Source organism: Mustela nigripes, chromosome 1 (genome assembly GCF_022355385.1).
Source record: "Mustela nigripes isolate SB6536 chromosome 1, MUSNIG.SB6536, whole genome shotgun sequence".
In the NCBI taxonomy this organism is placed as follows: Eukaryota; Metazoa; Chordata; class Mammalia; order Carnivora; family Mustelidae; genus Mustela; species Mustela nigripes.
In genome coordinates this window covers 144,098,770-144,119,034 of record NC_081557.1, presented here as the reverse complement: position 1 = coordinate 144,119,034, position 20,265 = coordinate 144,098,770, and the positions used below count along the sequence as shown (strand labels likewise).

General features: G+C 35.3%; 1 protein-coding gene across 7 annotated transcripts in view; it reads left to right on the top strand.

Moving 5' to 3' along the window:
• The window catches only part of GRIA2 (glutamate ionotropic receptor AMPA type subunit 2), a 157,576-nt gene that overhangs the window by 60,418 nt on the left and 76,893 nt on the right, over window positions 1-20,265 (top strand). For all 7 annotated transcript variants that reach the window (XM_059374622.1, XM_059374664.1, XM_059374613.1 and 4 more), the window contains exon 3: window positions 16,897-17,136. In XM_059374622.1, the coding sequence (XP_059230605.1) occupies window positions 16,897-17,136 (240 nt within the window). The remainder of the gene's footprint in view (window positions 1-16,896; window positions 17,137-20,265) is intronic.

Here is a 20,265-nt window from a genome sequence, read left to right as displayed (position 1 = left end):
AGATCATGACCTGAGCCTAAGTCAGAGGTTTAACTGACTGAGCCACCCAAGTGCCCCGATCAGTTTTTTCTTAAGGCTAATTTTCTGTTTCTTAATTTACCTCTCTCTCTTTTTCCTTTCCTCATTTTTTTGATTTCTTATATTCCACATGTGAGTGAAATCATATGGTATTTGTCTTTCTCTGACTGACATATTTTGTTTCACATTATACTCTCTAGCTCCACGCATGTACTTGCAAAAAGCAAGATTTAGTTCTCTTTTGATGCTGAATAATATTCCATTGTGTGTGTGTGTGTGTATGTGACATCTTCTTTATCCACTCCTTAATTAACATTTGTGTTGCTTCCATATTAAAAGATACAGTTTAAATATGTTCCTTAAAAATTTCCCAGAACAATGTGGACATAAACAAATAAGAACATATATAGTAAAAAAATGCCTTCGGTTTTAATACCTGAGCATTGCTGAAAGTAAAGTCAGTGCCCCCAGGGGCTATGTTACATTTATGAAAATTAAACCCCTTGTTACAATTGTTTAGAGATATCAAATTCATAAGACTTTGCTTAATTATTTGGTATGGTTATGGTGATTACATTATGCCATTCCTGCCATGCACCATTTCATTTTGTGCTGGATGTAGAAATACAAATAAGAAAATAATATATGTTAGTGAAATTCAAGATTTTTAAGAAGCCCTGGTTCAACACGACATAATTCATATATATAAATACTTACCTTCACTTAGTTTGTTACCTTAGAGTTATTTTCTTGTGACTTGTTAACCAAAAAATCATAGTAAAAATACAATCTACAAATTATAAATATCTATAAATAAACTTTCTAACTGGATTATTTGACCTATTTGGATGTATGTCATAGGGTAACATGCAACAAGTACACAGACACACACACACACACAGATATACATCCATACTAGATGTCTGTACACTGAGAATATATATTAGAAAAGAATTTAGATAAAAAGCTGGAGAGATTATTTTTCTTAATACCTCTTAGATGGAAGATACCTATTGCTACATCACTTTCTCATTTTCTCATCTATTATAGTATGTTTCCCTGTTTTTCTTGTGTGACTTTTCTAGTTAGTTCACATAATTATTTGAGTTCAAATTCTAGCTCTACTACCACCAGCAGCATGAACTTGGGAAGTACAGTCTCTCTGTATAACAATTTGTTGGGAGGATTAAATGACTTGATCTATGTGAGCCCTAAGAAGAGTTTCTGGCACATAATGTTTTATCTATGTTAGTTATTACTTCAAAGAATAATGGTCATGTAGTGATCAAACTAATGGTACTTATTTCTAAAACTTTGTTTTATCTTTTTTTAAAATTACATTTCATTAAAGCATAGGTTCTGTTTTCACAATGATACAACAGTAATATACAACATAGTGTAATAATTTAATCAAAGGAAAATTTTATCTTGTGAAAAAACACTGTGTAACTTCACAAATAATTTGACAAAGCCCTGTCAGATTAGATTATGATTATATTTGGTCCAGTGTTGCTGAAAATTCTTTGAGAGCATGAAATATGTTACATAAAAGAAAATTACACTAAAAAAAGGAAAATGTTACACACACACAGATACACACACACATATATATATGTAGATTTCTCCCTTCTTCATTAATATTTTTGAGCACTCTGAAATATTAGCATTTAGAAAAGTATATCTGTGTCTGATTACATTACTGCTTTCTACCGTGTTACCCTGGAAGGAACTATTTCTCAAGACTAGGCCAGCCATTTTTTGCATATATTATCAGGAAGTTATGCCTTGGTTTTCCTCACTTCCATGCTAAGACTTAATTTTTTTTCCCATTGATAAAAGAGTCATTGTTACACTTACTGAAGTAGGACATATACTAAAGCATTGTTCTTAACATTTAAAAAAATTGGAACATATTCTTTGGTTCTTTAAAAAATTGTGTTAGAAGTTCTGATCCTCCCCATGTTGTTTGTTTTCAGAGCGTAGTCTATCAGGGACCCGGCAGCTATCTAGTGGGTGTGCAAAAGGCAGGCAACCAAACTGAATAGTTTAGACTCCAGAAGAAATTTCTGTTTCTGCTTTATGTTTCCGCCGTTTGCATTTAATTTAGCCACCTTAAAAATTGTCAAATCTTCAATTTACTCTGTAACTTATGTACAAAATTACATGTGTTCTCCAGAACAAGGCATCCATTCATTGAGATATCTTTGAAGTGATGGCTTTAACTGAATTCATATGAACCTATTTTCAGTAATCACATACAGCTGAAATCAGGTATGCTGGAAGCTTAAGATATATACAATATTGATATTTTCCTTTGCAGTTAGCTGTCTATGTGCCCATTTCTATTTTTTCCAGCTTTGTTTTTCAGAGAAATTAGTTATTGCAATAGCAATTTACAGTGAGCTTTTGTACTGTCTTTTCTGAATGCCTCTTTTTCCGCTATTCATTTGTTGTCCACCTACTCTCATCGCTCTAAATAGTTTTTCTCTATCCCTGACTCTTACTAATGGAGAATTATTGCTTGGCTAATTAATTTTTCCTTTACCTAGTTGCACCTGTGGTGCTGGGAGTAGGGTATTATTAATTTTAGGACCATATTGATAATGATGAAATATTGATGTTATATAACTTGTATTATGTTTTCTCCTATATATTTTTTTCATTCTCTATAGACCACATGGTAAGGTGAAGTGTAAAGCTGGAACAATCATTCATACAATACGTGGGCTTTTTAAGAACCAGTATATTATGGGAAAGAAAGAATTATGAACTGTAGAAAAGAGTTTAATTTTATACGTTGATCAAATATATCAGATGATTATTCAAATTCTCACTCAATTTTCATTGCATGGAAACCAGATAATGGTGTTTACGTTTAAATTTATTATTAATTTAAGAAATGTAACAGAGATTTAAAAAATAGGAAAAAATCATATTTCAATGTGGAATGGTCCAAAGGTGAGTTGAGTAGATATTACAAAAATAGTGACTTTCTACATAGAAAAATCCCAGAGAATCAACCCAGAAGCTCATAGAATTGATAAAAGAGTTCAATAATATCACTAGATATAAAAGTGTCACTTTTTAAAAATTTAAATTCCAGTTAGTTAACATGCAATGTAATGTTAGTTGCAGGTGTAGAATTTAGAGATTCATCACTTACATACAATACCCAGTGCTCATCACAAGTGTCTTCTTCAATAACCATCACCCCACTCACCATGGGCAGAAAACATGAATAGACATTTTTCTAAAGAAGACATTTATAGATGGCTAACAGACACATGAAGAGATGCTCAATATAACTCATCATTAGGGAAATAAAAGTATTATTTTGAAGTCAATAGCTTTCTTACATGCTAGTAGTACCTAATACAGAAATATAAGGAAAACATTTCTTACAACAATAGTAATAGTGCTACAAAGTATCTAGGGATAAACTTAGTAACAAGTGTACAAGGTATGAATAAAAGTGTAGAACTTTACTGAAAATTATAAAATGATTCTAAGTCAATAGAGGTTGGCTATTACAGTTAATGGCATTGTAAATGTTAATCTCGGCCAATTAATGTGTGTTTCAGTCCAATCCTAACCAAAATTTAGAAGAGAAAATTGTAGGTCAATAAGCAAAACTACACTGAAAGTTATTGAAAATGGTTGTTTTTTAAAGGAAAAGTAATTAAAATACTTGTTTCCTTCTTGAGAAATAGACTTAAAGGTACCATTTTAAAATTGAGGGGAAATCAATAAAATTAAATGAAAGTAGTTGGAATATTGAATATCCATGTAGAAACATAGTTAGATTCTACCTTGCATAAAATCCAAAGAGTAATAATAGAAGAATTAGTTATGACAAGACTAATCATGAAATCAAACAAAAAATTTTTGAAAAGCTTAGGCTGGCAAGTTCTTATTATACAAGACACAAAATCTAGAAGTCATCAAGGAAAAGAAAGAATTTGTTTACACATTTTTTTAAAGATTTCATTTATTTACTTGAGATACATAGAGCAAGAATGAATGCACATATGATTTGGGGAAGCTGCAGAGGGTGAGGGAGAGGATTCCAGATGGACTCTACTCTTAGCATGTAGTCCTACTCAGGGCTTGATCTTGTGATCTCATGACCCTGAGATCATAACCTGAGCCCAAACCGAGTCAGCCACTTAACTGACTGAGCCACCTGGGCACCCCTACAAATATTATAAACAAAGTAAAAGATGAAAGGGAAAGAAAGAGAAAAATATAACCTTTATATATAAATGCAATTAAACAAAATTTAGGCAGTAACCTGGTAGTAAAAAAAAAATATATGCAGGATATGGGAATAGATCATTAAAAGAGAAATATATAAAAGTAAATGGACTTTTTCATTAATGATGGAAATCCACATTTTCCTGTTTACCAGAGGGAGCACTGTAGTATGATGAATTAAAGAGTAAGATCTTGGGGTGTCTGGGTGGCTCAGTGGGTTAAAGCCTCTGCCTTCAGCTCAGGTCATGAACCCAGGGTCCTGGAATCGAGCCCTGCATCGGGCTCTCTGCTCAGCAGGGAGGCTGCTCCCCCCCACCCCTCTCTCTGCCTACTTGTGATCTGTCTGCAAATAAATAAATTCTTAAAAAAAAATAAAGAGCAAGATCTGGAGCCTGGCTGCATGGGTTTGACCCCCCACCGTATCGTTTTCTGAAGGTGTTATCTCAGAAAATTATCTCCTTTTCAATTTTTTCTCATCAGTAAAATGTATAATATCAGGTCTCATGTAGATATGAGTTTTAAAAAAGCTCTTACTTGAAAAATGTAATACCTTCTATCACAAGGATACAAAACTCAAGTTGTCATTTTCAAAACAGCAGTGAAATAGTATCACATGGTAGCTTAGAAAAAAATTAAATGGGTTTAACTATCAGCTGTTGAAAAACACCAAAAAATAGGAATTTCTCTCTTTTTGTTGACAGGGATATGAATTAGTACACTGTATTTAGGTGATGATTTGATGGCATTGATAACATTTTATCCAGATAATGTTAAACCAAGCAATTCCACTTCTTCTTTTTTTATTGAAGAGTAGTTGACACACAATATCCCATGAGTTCAGGTGTACAGCATAGAGATTTGGTGAATCTCTGTGTTATGCTATGCTCCCCACCATAGTTGCAACTATCTGTCACCATACAACACTAATACAATACCATTGGCTATATTCCATATGATATGCCTTACATCCCCATGACTTTTTCTTTCCATACCTGTAAGCCTGTATGTCACCCTGTCCTTCACCCGTTTTGTCCATCCCTTACTCCTTCTACTCTGGCAATCATCAGTTTTTTCTCCGTATTTATAAAACTGATTCTTCTTTTTGTTTGCTTGATCATTTGTTTATTCATGTTTTGCTTTTTAGATTTCATCTATAGGTGAAATCACATGATATTTGTCTCTCTGACTTATTTCTGTTAGTATAATGCCCTCTAGGTTCATGCGTGTTGGTACAAATGGCAAGATCTCATCATTTTTTGGTGAGTGAGTGGTATTCCATTGTGTGTATATATATATATATACGGTTGTGTGTGTGTGTGTGTGTGTGCATACAACATCTTCTTTATCTATCTATCAAAGGACACTTGGATTGTTTTCATATCTTGGCTATAAATAATGGTTATAAATTATATATATATAAATGATATAAATAATGTGATAAACATAAGGGTTATATACCTTTTGAATTAGTGATTCCATTTTCTTTGGGTAATGGCATAACTGTATCATTTGTTATTTCTATTTTTAATTTTTTGAGGAACTTCCATATTGTTTTCTACAGTGACTGCACCAATTTACATTCCCACCAACAGTGCATAAGGGTTCCTTTTTATCCACATCCTCACCAACATGTATTTCTTGTCTTTTTGATGCTAACCATTTTGCCAGGTAAAATGGGGTATTGTAGTGGCTTTGATTTGTGTTTCCTTGATGATTAGTAATATTGAGTATCTTCATGTATCTGTTGGCTATCTGTAAGTCTTCTTTGAAAAGATGTCTAATCGGTCCTTTGCACATTTTTAACTGGATTATTTGTGGGGTTTTTTTGGTGTGGAGCTGTGTAAGATCTTATGATATTTTGGATATTAACCCCTCATCAGATATATAATTTGCAAATATCTTCTCTTATTCAATAGGTTACCATATTGTTTGGTTGATCATATTCCTTGCTGTGCAAAAACTCTTTATTTTGGTCTAGTCCCAATAGTTTATTTTTGTCTTTGTTTTGCTTGCCTGAAGAGGCATATTTAGAAAAATGTTGCTAAGTCCAATGTTAAAGAAAATTATTGCTTATGTTTTCTTTTAAGAGATTTATGGTTTCTTGTCTCACATTTAGGTCTTTAATTCATTTTGAGTTTATTTTTTGTGTATGGTGTAAGAAAGTGGCCCAATTTCATTTGTTTGCATGTAGCTGATCAATTTCCCCAGAACCATTTATTGAAGAGACTGTCTTTTTTTTTTTTCCTTTGTATATTCTTGCCTCCTTTGTAGATTAATTGACCATACAACTGTTGGGTTATTTCTGGGCTGTCTATTCTGTTCCATTAATCAATGTGTCTATTTTTATGCCAGTATCATACTTTTTTATTACTAAGTTTTGTAGTATATCTTCAAATCCGGTATTGTGATACCTCCAGCTTTGTCATTCTTTCTCAAGGTTACTTTGGCTATTCAGGGTCTTTGATAGTTCCATACAAATTTTAGTATTATTTGTTTTAGTTCTGTGAAAAATGCTTTTAACAATGCCATTTTTAATAATCTGTTATGCAAAAATGTTAGCCCAGGGTTACAAAGATGAACATACAAACATGTTTGCTGCAGCCTTGTTTATAGTAATAAAAATTCATGACAATCTAAATATCTTAGTTTGGGAATATTGGTGAAATTGTGATATATCCAGACCAGGGAATTTTAGGAAGTAGTTTAAAAGAATGAACTAAGTCTGTATCAACATGATAATTTCTTTGTCAAATGTCAAAGGAAGTCACAGGAAAATTGTTCTGTGCTCTCCTTAATTAAATACATAACAAAATCAGAAAAATAACAAACAAAATCAATTCTAACTAGGGACTGCAGCCGTGCAAGTATACATACCAAATGATTGTTAATAGAGGTTGCTTCTGGGAAAAGTAGGGAGTGAGGGATTATAGCCTTTTAATGAGCACACTTGTTTAAATTTCTGTAAGAATTTATTCCTGTTATTTTTGAGTTGTAAACATTTTACTTATGTTACTGAGATAAATGTAAGAGCCAAAACATAAATAAGCTACTACTCTTTTCTTGAGGAAACTCTTTCACACCATTAGTTCTGCACTTCCTCCTCTTATCAAAGTGAGTGTAACAATGACACAAAACCTTTGGATGATGTTAGAGTGAAGCATCATGTTCCCTTAACAAACACTAGGGCATCATTTTACCAGAACCAATGCATCAAGTGTGAATGAGTCCATTGTGCTAAAGTTAAGACCTCCAGTTACTTAACGATTTAGGAATGTAGGCTAATGGTCTAGAGCATTTCTTTGTACATTTACACAATTGCTTGTTATATGATATTCAAAAATTTTACCTTCATTTAATAAACTTTATGAGTTAACATATAAATGTTGAGGCATATAAGTAGAAACCCTCTCACTTGCCAACAAAAGGATGAGCAAGAAAGTCCTGCAAAAACTTCAGAGACCCTTTGAACCATCCAAAAGAAAGAAGGCTGTCAGATCTAATTTGAGAGCCTCCAGACAGGTAAAGCAATAAAGTTCTGTCTTTTCCTTTTTTTTGCATGTGTCACCTAAAGGAAAATTCTTTTAAGTAGAAACCTTCTAGTTATTTGAAAAGTTTCTTTTTTTTTTTAAAGACTTATCACAAAAGCTAACATTTTTATTTGTACTGAAATATCATTGAATCTGTATTTAGCAGAAACATAGTCCTTCAATTTTGTACATTCTAATTATAATCAGAAAAGAGATGTGACATTTCTTTAGGCATCAGGATCAAGAATGGCTGTGGAGCCTAGGCTATCTCTGGTAGACAAGACGTAGAGATAGACATGAAATAGAAAAAGCAAAACATTGAAGGAAGGAACAGGATAAACAGAAAGAAGAAATATAAAAAGAAGAAAGAATAAAAGGAAGAAAGACTCATAAAAAGTTACAGAGAATGGCAGAATTTAATCTGCAAAAACTTATCATATCTCACACTCAATTTTACAGGATTTAAGCTTGTAATGAATAATAAATATGCACTACTGACATTTTGTATAATTTCTCTCTTTGATGTTTGGCCATACAGGCCCAAGTTTGAGCTCGATGAGACCTCTGAGGGTATGGAGACATTTGAAAGCTGCAATTTGCCAGAAGCATACAGCTGGCTGGTGTCACAACTGGGATTAGATGCCAGGCCTCCAGACGTTCAGCCTGGCACTCTTTATCCACAACATTCAAATCACAGCAGGGCACGCAGGGCCCAGAATTTACATAGAGCATAAACCCGGCAAGAATTTGCAGAGTAGAACTCTGTGTATTTATGAGGAGGAAATACATGTCCAAGGGATGAAGAATGGGACTATCTTTTGTGAAATAGCATCTTATATAAACAGAGGTGATTCCCTTTCGTTTATGTGTCCAGAACCCATCATTAAAATTCACACGAGAGTTATTGCCTATTACTGCCAGGACTACTCTTGCTTGCTATCCCCAATGATGAATGAAGCCAGAATAAATGTATAGATTTTTTAAAGCTGCATATAATACCAGCAATAGCAATAAACTTAAGACATTTCACCTCGCTCAGCAACATAACAGGAAGGTCAGGAAGGATAAATGTTTGTTAGAGGGAAAGAAAAACTGTATTATTACAGCTTCATTGTCTTCTACTACTTGGTGTTGATGTTGCATCCCATTTAATATTTGTATGAAAAATGGGATCAAAATACATGCAAAGGAGAAGCAATTTATCATAGTAAAGATTTGTGGCAGGGCTATAGGGAAAATCATCAATGAGGCAATTTATAGAACATGTCATTGTGGTGTCTGTGTATTTTTCTTCACATTTTCTTTGACTCTTTAGTGTTTCACTCAATAGCTATATAGTGAATATTTTTGCTAGGAACTGTGCTGACCCCTGTGGAGCAGGAGTAGATGCAGAGCAGTAAGCTTTCGAAAAGAGTTTTGTTAAGAGGTGCTAACTGCTAGCTCCGGAGGCGGAGACCTTTCCTGTTCATTGGCAGTGAAAGAAGGTGCCCTCCCCCTAGATATATGAACTTTAAGATGACCCCATTAATGGAAGGTAGATAGTTTTACTCCATCTCATTGTGAGAACAGGCTATTGTACTTACCTAGATTTTCCAAGAAGAAAAAAAAGTATAGTTTTTTTTTTAAACATGGAAAACAGGGCGCCTGGGTGGCTCAGTGGGTTAAGCCGCTGCCTTCGGCTCAGGTCATGATCTCAGGGTCCTGGGATCGAGTCCCGCATCGGGCTCTCTGCTCACCGGGGAGCCTGCTTCCTCCTCTCTCTCTGCCTGCCTCTCTGCCTACTTGTGATCTCTCTCTGTCGAATAAATAAATAAAATCTTTAAAAAAAAAAACATGGAAAACAATTGTCCATGTGCTGTCTGTTAAAACAATCACCTTTTTTTGAAGGAATACATGTTTATGATAAGTGCTTAAGCATGAACAACTCCATTGAATTTTGTAAGTAAGACATTTGAGATTGTGAGACTACCTGAGGATGTTTTCAAATACAGAATGTGTTATTGGACATATGTCCAAGACAAAGAAGCTCACTTCTTTCATTAGCTTTCCAAATGCACCCTGCATTTATAAAAATAAATATAAAAATAAAGGTTAGTAACTTCACCTCTCTTGATGCACGTTTTCCACATATCAAATATATTTTGAAAACTTAAAATAATAAGATTTTATAAATATTTCAGGGTTTGTTTTCTCATAGTAATGATTACGGTGTTTCGGGTTTTGTTTGTTTATTTTCCTATTATGGGAACTAAGAGACTAAATTTCATGGGTAATTTTAATGAAAACTAGTTATTCTGCAGTATGATGGTGAATGATAAAAATACTGTCCTGACATAATTCTCCTAGTATCAGCAGAAATGAAATTTCATATTTGAAGCTCTTTTATATCTTTGTTATCCAGTTGGTTCAGATCCCATTCGTTCAACAAATAAGTAATGGTGTACTTGTGAAAATTCCCGAATGATGTATTGAAGAGAATACAAAGTGCTCTGGTTGGATTTTCTGTCATTAGCACATTTATTTCATGATTTCTATTTCCCCCAACATTTCTCTCTATATTATCTAGTCTAAACTTTAAACCATTCCTCCAGGTTAGGCAGGAGAGGAATTAATATCCTTACTGAGTAGACAGGAAAACAGGCTCAGGTTCAGTGGCTCCGCCTACCAGATACCAGCGAAGGATGAAACTGGCCTTCCAATTAAGGTATCCTTATTTTGCTCTCACACTGAACTCTGATCTCAAGGAGGTCCCAAATCACCCTCCCTCCCCACACACTTACCCAAGTTCACTCAAACATACTGTACTTCATACTGTATTCCCATGAGGAAAGGACTCATAATCAGAAAATCATATTCAGTTGATGGTAAGCGGGACAGCCTTCATGGAAGAACTGGTTTTTTAATAAGTAACATTCGTCAAGTGCTGACTGTGTGCTGAGTAGTGAAATAACAGCACTTCATTCTCTCCTCTCAGTAAGCTCAGAGTTCAAGGGCAAAGCCAAGCAGTTATAACTCAGGCTAACATGCAAAAATTCAGAGTGCTTTAGAATCACATGTAGGAGATGCATGTAACTCAGACCACACAGACCAGGTAACACCTGAGCACTATTACGTATATTATTCTCTAAGCAGTGGGGAGACATCAATGGATTTTAAGTAGGAGCATTATATCTGCCATGATAAAGCGATTTATGATAAAAGGGGATATTTGCGAAAGTACTGCCGCAATCCGACCAATAAATGTTTGAGGACCATATGAAGGCAAAGCCAGGGGAGCTGGAGAGGACAGATTTGAGAACTCAAAGGGGGCAGTATTAGTGACAATTTAGTGTGCTGAGGATTAAGGAAAGGAAAAGATCTGGAGGGATCCTCATATTCAGAAAAGAAGGGTCTTATTTTAACACATGAACATTTGTCTTATAGAATTGGTGAATTTGATGCTAAAGAAAAAAGACAAATAAAATCCTGATGCATGGTTAATAAATAGTTATTATCAACATTGATTAGAACAGGGAATATAATAAGTAAGGAGGTCACAAGAGACTTATATGGAACTTACTAGTTGCCAAACTGTTGCAGCTCATTTTTTCTTTTTCTTTTTTTTTTTTTTAAGATTTTATTTGTTTATTTGACAGAGAGAGAGATACAGTGAGGGAGGGAACACAAGCAGCGGGAGTGGGAGAGGGAGAACGAGACTCCTTGCTGAGCAGGGAGCCTGATGTGGGACTCAATCCCAGGACCCTGGGATCATGACCTGAGCCGAAGGCAGATACTGAGTGAGCCACCCAGGCACCCCTCTTTTCTTTTCTCTCTCTCTCTTTTTTTAAGATTTTATTTATTTGTTTGAGAGAGAGAGAGGGAGAGACCACAAGCAGGGGTCGGGGGAGAGGGACAAGGGAGAGGGGAATGAATGAAGTAGAATAAAACAGACAGTTATAAATATCATGAACAGAACAAAGGAGAGTAATGAATTAATTATTCTGAAATCTAGAAGACCAATGATTGTAAGAGTTATGGTGCCAAATAAATGATTTGTAGGATAAAATTTTCAGGATTTCCCTCCTGTTTTTATGGATGTAGATAGGGAACTAGACATTTTTCCAGTGGGTGATATTGGAGGGTGAGAGATTGTAGCTAAGCTAGCAATTCCAGCTAACATGAACAATATCTACCCTGTTTGCTGTGGCAGTTTCTAAGCCTAACACAAGCTCATCACATTGAATGATTACAGTATGTATTTGTTCAGTAAATAAATAGACAAATGGAGACAACGGAGGTGCCAATGAAATTGTGGGAAGCATGCATAAAAAGTTGAATTTGATCTTGTTAAAAGGAATGTGGCCCCTAACAAAGAAGCTACAAAAAGAGAAGAAAAAACAGTCAGAAAATGGACCCTTGTAGAATGCCTTTTTAATTTGGGATATGGAGGGAAAAATAAAAAGGTAAGTGAGTTAAAGGTAGTTAGAGGGAGAGGAAAAGTACCAAGAGAGTATTGTTTTACACTGGCAGCAATGTAGAGAAGGGATTGGAGGAGATCAAGACTAATAACAGGAGAAAGAGAGAGAGAGAGAGATATCAGGAAGCAAGTTTTTGATTAATAAATTCAGAGAGGCTAAGAAAGCTTGATCTGAGAAAAAGATGATTGGCTTTAGTGAGTAGGAGATCATTACTGACAAATGATAGGGAAATTTCAATAGTAAATTCAGGGTCGAAATTTGCAAGAGGTTAATGTCAGAAGTTTAGTGATGAGAGAAGAGATATTTTCAGTGGGCTTCAGATTTTCAAGTCAGGATTGCTTGGTGATACAGCTTTTATCAGACTTTGTACAAGCTGCAAAGGGGCTGTCACCATTCCTGCTTATGAAGCAGCCGATGCTATTTCATTGAAGTGAATGGCAATTTAGTATAAAAAAAGTAAAACAAAAAATAAATCATGCCCTGTTCTTTTTCTGCCTTTCTACTAAATAACCATGCAAGGTTCTCTAGGCTCTATCGGGTATGCTACATTAGCAGCACCAATGAGAGAGAAAGATGGGAGGTGGATGCACCATCAGCATTGTTATTGGCTTCTATCATCTGGGCTATAATAAAAAGTGGAATAATCAGCAAGTTACTTACACCCAGGAGATGATAATTTCTGCTGTTTTGACCTAAACTGTCTTTTAAAAGGACTTCCCTTTGTTGAGCTTCTCAAAGTTGATATTTAATATTTTATTAAAATAGAATTCAATAAGAGCATCTTTACCTCCTTTTGCAATCAGTTTTGAGTCTTAAGACATGAATGAAATTCTAATACTAATCGGCATAATCATTTAGAAAGTTGTAATAGTGTTTCATAAGGTGATTGTACGGGGCATGGAACTAGAGGTGAAACTGATCTTCTCTGTTCCTTCCTCTGCTTCTGAAGATGACGTAGGAGAAGAATGAATATATGTAGGGTGCTGTTATTATCTAAGTAATTTTAGGAAACTACTTTTGGAATTATTCTACCGCTTGTGACACATTATCTCAGTGATGATAAATCTTCTGTCTTTGAAGATGGATATAAGTTAGGGAAATGGCTTTAAAATTTGGAGGGATAGCTGGGAAATAAAGTTGAGATCACAATGAGAAATTTAATTTCTAATCAAGTGAGGAGTAATTTCAAGGAAGTGCACCTAAGATTCTTTTGTGTTATGTTAACAGGGCCAAGTATTTGTGGTATATTGAGGAAAGCATCAGTGTTAGAATGCAAAAATACTCAGGTATTTAGGGGATGAAAGGTTACAAGTGTAGCACTAAGTTTTTTGTTTTTATTTTGTTCTGTTTTATCTTGAGATGATCACTGCAAACTGGATAAGCAAAATACCTCAGCTCAGGTCAGAATTCTGATTGATCCCTGGTTGTAAATCTCAATGATCTCCTCATCATGTTTGAAGGCAGAGACTGACCTAGGTAAAGAGAGGAAGGTGAGCAGTGTTGTAGAGATGACTGTTAATGGTATATAGAAAAAGGACATTAAGTGAGAAATATCTAGAAAAAAGGAATATACAGACAAATAGACAATTGAATATCTACCATGAAAAGATAACAGATAAGGGAAGAGGGTTTGAAAGGACCAGGCATAGGCAGGAAAGAAAAGCCATTGTTACAAAATTATGCTCATTGGAGAATTAGCTGAATTGCCTGAAAAAAAGTGCCTTTGGAATCAGGTGAATTATAATTTCTTGTGAAGTCATGTACTGCTTGTGCCTGTTGTTGGGCCAAAGCCAAGTGTTTCCAGATGGCCACAATAACCAGGAGGCCCCTTGACAACTCACTTCACAGTCTAAAACAAATGGAAAATGAAAGGTATGGCTCCTTATTACGATTGTCTATGCATTCAAACAGGAGCGTCCTTTATCAAGCATTCTGCTGAGGCCATGGCTGCTGTTCCCATCACAGAAGGTATTTCACTTATGATGAGAAGAAGAGGTCTCATTAATAAATCATATCGCCTATAGTATTTAGATGACATGCCAACACTTCACCGGAAAATGGAATAAAATAGACCCAGAGAGAATTTTATAGCAATTTTCCCTTTTTATATGTCATATGGAATCATCAGTTTCTGAACAAACTTGAGATTTAAGATGTACATGTCAGTACACATATATCCATGTATAAAATAAGAAATCACTGCAGAATTTGCCTGGAAGGGTTTTAACAATGGTTTTTTGTTTTGTTTTGTTTTGTTTTTCCTACTTATGTGAAGAATGAGCCCAGGCCAACATATTAAAGTTATTTTCAACTTTTCTGCTCGGACCAGGACCAAAGTGTGAACATAAGTAAAGGGCAGAAACCTCATATCTATTTTATGTTCAAGTTTGAAATGAATGTAAAGGAATACATTAAGTTTCCTGAGATATATTAGACTACCCTGCAGAAGACTGGTGGTAATAAAGGAGGAAGATGCCAATTGGTACATCACACAGATAAAAGCTAGAAATCCTAGAAAACTTATGTTAGAAAGACAGAAGTGGGTTGAAGATTAGTAAATATATAAAGGAAAATGGGAATATTTGATAAATAAAAACCATTCATAGAAATAGTCAATCTTGCTTTCCTTTCCTTTCATGTCATTTAATACTTGATAAAAATTATTGCCTATTATTTATTGATTGTCTGGAATTGGTTATTAGAATCTGTATGTATTGTAGCAATGCTCTTATTCATGAAGCAAATCTATTTTTCTACAGATATTCTATTTTTTAAAGGAAACAGAATGAAATGAAATTGCATTAGTTTTATCCTTTAAATGGGATTAATTAATTTGAAAGAATGCTTGGTATTACGCTCTAGCTTGCTAGATTATGTTACTGGATAGCTTATTTTCATTTCCTTGGATTGAAATGACCCTTAAGATTAAAAAAAAAAAAATCAGCTATTTAATCATTTAAAGCTATGTGGTTGACCTGAATTGGTGGTCTTAAGCATTATGGCTTGTGTGGTTTCTATAGGGCACTTCAGAGGAATCAGTCTTGGAAAAAGTAACTATTACTTCTCAGATATTTTCAGATTTGTGTTTCAAAAAAGTATTCTGACTTTATTGTAGAGAACTGAACTAAAGGGGAAAATTGGATGAAGGAAGAAATTTGGGCAGGAATTCCAGTAATCCATGTGGGAAGACAGTATTACCCATTAATTAAAAGCTTGGACTTTGAATCCAGATGCCTAGGTTTGAACACAGCATCTTTCATTTACTAGCTATGTGACTTCGGGCAAATCACTTAATCTTGTGTTTCAATTTTCCTATCAAAATCCCTTTTTGGGAATAATAATAGTTCCTGCCTCAAGGGTTTTCATGAGAAATAAATGAGTTAATGTGCCAGAGAACATGCCAATCACAAGGCAAGTACAACGTAAGAATAGGTTGTTAATGAACTTGGATTATTGAGATGGAGCTACAAACAAGTAGACCACATTTGAATATATTTAGGTATTAGGATAAACAATAATTAGTGATTGACTTCGGGGGAGAAGGTAGGAGGAGGTATTGTCATATGCCATATAGTGTATATCATTAGAGGCTAAGGGATTTTGGAGTGATAGAGACTTTCAAATAACATATTACCTTTTTTTAGGGATTATGTTCCTAAATCAGAATATTTGGTAATGTTCTTTGTTTAGTATGGGTAAGGGAAGTCCATGAGAAAGATTAAAATTCGGGTTTCTGAACTCCATTTAATTGCTACTTGACTGAGAGACCCAAGGTTAGAAATCTCTTTCTGGTGATGTGTCTCTTTGTGTATGTGGTGTGTCTTGCATTTGGTTTTTTTTAAAGAACTTTGGGTCAGCATTAGAACCCTTCATAAGCCCTCTGACCTTCTAGTATGAGGCATCATTAACACAATAAGCCCTTTTAAAGAATCAGATTTTAGAGGGAGTGAGATGTTATGAATGTGTATAAATGCTGGGTAACTGTAGTTTGTTCTTCATATAATTAATGATTGTTACACTTTTTTTTTTTTAAAGATTTATTTACTATAAACATTCGAGTACACATGCCCCTTTGGACAAAAACCATTAAAGCCACTCTTTTACAGATTAAAAAAAAAAAAAAAAGATTTATTTACTTATTTATTTGAAAGAGAGACAGGGTGTACATGTGTGAGTGTGGGAAGGGACAGAAGGAGAGAATCCTCCATCAGACCTCCCACTGAACATGGAGACCACACTAGAGCTCCATCTCAAGACCCTGAGATCATGACCTCAGCCAAAACCAAGAGTTGAGAGCTCAACCAAACTGAGCTACCCAGGAGCCCCTGCATTTTTTTTTTTTTTTTTTTCAATGTGGCTATCCTAAAATAGTGTTCCACTTACATGGTTTGTTAAAAAAAAAATAATGTATCTATTTTCTTGTAGCCAAAATTACTTTTTAATGCTTTATAATTCTTTGAATTCCTCAAAGAGAGAGCTAAGTAAATAAGTGTTCAGACAGGATGGATCATTGATATAAATTCTGTATTTTTCCATTTTGATTATTTTATGTTCCATATAAAAGAGCATTAACTTTTAAGCAAATCTATGTTACGGTATGCCAATTTCAGTGATATATCCTTTCTATTTTTCCTATTCAGTCTGCTCCCAGTTTTCAAGAGGCGTCTATGCTATTTTTGGATTTTATGACAAGAAGTCTGTAAATACCATCACATCATTCTGTGGAACGCTCCATGTCTCCTTCATCACTCCCAGCTTCCCAACAGATGGCACACATCCATTTGTCATTCAGATGAGACCTGACCTCAAAGGAGCACTTCTTAGCTTGATTGAATACTATCAATGGGACAAGTTTGCATATCTCTATGACAGTGACAGAGGTAAGTGACAATATCCCTATGTCTTTGTAATGGGTCAGATTAAATGCCTACACTTGACACTTATATGAGATGTTATGGAGCAACACAGGCGTGTTAAAGTCCAGGGATCACTTGGTTTGATTTTGCTGTGTAAATGAATAATGCAGTTTGAAAATTGGGAAACGTATTTAGAGCTTAAAAAAAAAAAAAGTTGTGAATGTTCATTTTAAAAATAAAGATTCTGTCAACCCAATACCCAGATGTTAAGTTGTAATGTAAATAGTACCTTCTGAGATTCGAAGTCAAAACATTATTAGTAGAAGGTCACTGAAGTGACTGCCTTGAAAGTTGGTCAAAGTGAAACTGAATAGATATGTAAATAAGGGCTTCTAGAGAAATTTATAGAAATTAAATATTTTCACGTGCAGAAGTTTTATGAGAAAGGTATGACCATTATTAACCTTGCTTTAAAATGGCATCCCTGAATCTCAGAGAAGTTAAAGGACTTGCTTATGTTCCGTTTGAGTAGCGGTACAATTTGACCCAGGTCTTCTGACAGCAGACCCATGCAGTTTCGTAATTCTAGGTTTATGATAAAATGTTATTGATTATCATACTAATTGGATAGAATCTTGGCTCATTATGCTAAAGTTGTATTTTCAGGGGGAGTTACTTCCTTTGTGTTTTCCACATCTCTTGTTGCAAAGTTTATTATTAACAGATCTGCTTGATGTATGTGTCGTAGAATCCCAAATGTTCCTTTTAAAAGTTTTATTGACTGATTGATTGATTTGAGTATAGTTGATACACAGCGTTACAGTAGTTTCAGGTGTACAACATAGTGATTTCAACAACTCTGTACCTCGTGCTTCGCTCACCACAAGTGTAGCTCCCATCTGTCCCCATACAACACTATGACAATACTATTGACTACATTCTTTTATTCCCAAGACTTATTCATATCATAACTGGAAGTCTGTAAATCCTACTCCCCTTTACCCATTTGCCCAATACCTCACCCTTCTCCCCTCTGGCAGCCAGCAGTTTGTTCTACGTATTCTATATTTTCTGTATTTTATAAACTTATCCTCTGTTATGTATAGGTCTGGTTCTGCTTTTTTAAAATAGAGTCTGATTCTGTTTGTTTATTCATTTGTTTTGTTTTTTAGGTTCCACATATGAGTGAAATCATATGGTATTTGTCTTTCTCCTTCTGTCTCTCTCCTTCTGTCATAATAACCCCTAGATTCACCCAAGTTGTAACAAGTTGCAGGATCTCATCCTTTTTTATGGCTGAATGATAGTCCATTGTATGTATGCCACATCTTACTTATCCATTCATCTATTAGTCAAGACTTCATCTGTTTCCATATCTTGGTTACTGTAAATAAATCTGCAATGCACATAGGGATGCATAGATCTTTTCAAATTAGTGTTTTCATTTTCTTTAGAATCTTGGATGTTCTTAACTATTTCTGGGTCCAAGATTTGGCTTCAGTGGGTGTACTTTCTAAAGCTGAAGGAACATTTTGTGCCTGTTTGCGTATGTATTTTTCTAAAGACAGTACCCATAATCAAACTCAAAAAGATTAAGAACCGCTATTGTACGAGTACCTAAGTACCAGATTGGGCTTCCTTCAGCAGCTTGCTTCCTGAAGTTATTTAAAGGTTCCAGTGAAACCCAGAAGCCTGTTTCAACCAAGATAGGGCACGTTGTTAACCCCCAAGGGCAGACAGGAAGAGAGCCAGCCATCAGTCAATTCGCCATTGATTAGTCTGTAGTCATTTGCTGCAGCAATCCCATCTGGAGTGCTCAAGCTAGGTGTCTCATTCTCTGCCCTGTCCTCCCCATCCCGGGAGTGAGAACACTTGGTGGAAAAGCCCGTCAGCACTCTACAGCTGAAAAAACTTGCTATGTCAACAATTTCTCCCCCCTGCTTTGGGAAGGGAGAGCTTTGGTATTCCTATGAGGAATGAAAAATTAAAACAGAACCATTTAAAGAAAATATGGATTGTAATGTGCTGGATGATTCCGAAGCATACTTCCTATTAATGTGATAAAAGGCTTACAAAACTAACCTTATTCATAGGTTTTCCTTCTGCTCTCTGTTATGTCCTTTAGAACTCTTGTATTAATAAGACTAGTCTACAGTCTGCGAGTATGCTGAATGCCTCTTTCATCCTTGCACTCTGTTGGCAGTGATTTCAACCAGGGAAATATATTTTATCTCTGGACGCTCTTTTTCATTGTCTTTGCTCCAGAACCAGGCCACCACCATGTTTTCCTTCTCTTCCCTCTCAATTTCCACACTTGTTTCTCTTTGGGCATCTGGGTAGCTCATTTGGCTAAGTGACTGCCTTCGGCTCATGTCAGGATCCCAGAGTCCCAGGATTGAGTCCCGCACTGGGCTCCCTGCTCAGTGGGGAGGCAGCTTCTCCCTCTGACCCTACCTCCACTCGTGCTCTCTCTCGCTCTCTCTCTCTCATTCACTCTCTCTCAAATAAATAGAATCTTAAAAAAAACAAAACAAAAAACAAAACACTTCTCATGAAAATGAAGGTAAAATTGAAAATCCCTAACATGGCTCTCATGTCTGGTTCCTGCCAGTTTATGCTACTGTCCTGCTCACTTACTAAACTAAATCCATCTAACTAATCTTCTTTCACAGTGTCAGATACACCAAACCAAACTCATTCACCTCAAATATCTGGACATGCCTCTGGCTCTTTCTCCCCCTTCACAGTTCAGCTTACAGAGCATTTCCACTGAGCTTCATTTCATACTGTTCTCTCACGAAGAAGTCTCCTCTTTTCCTATGTATGGCTTATCACAATTTATAATTAATATTCATATCTGTTCTTTCACTCAAGAACTGCTATTGAGCTCCCACTATGCTCGAGGAATAGTTTTAGACACAAGGCCTAGCATTTTGTCTTTTGTTTGCGCCCTTGGTGTAAAGCCCCAGGAAGGCAATGTCCAGGCAATACCCATTACACTGGGGGTCCAGTTCCTTACTGTACACACAGAACTTAAGATGAGTCTGCAACAGAGCTGATATTGAATAAATAGTATTAATGAGTTAAGCTTCTGTGTATTTTAAATTTGAGATGATCTGAGAACCCGAATCTCACTGGCTAAATTGAAGGATC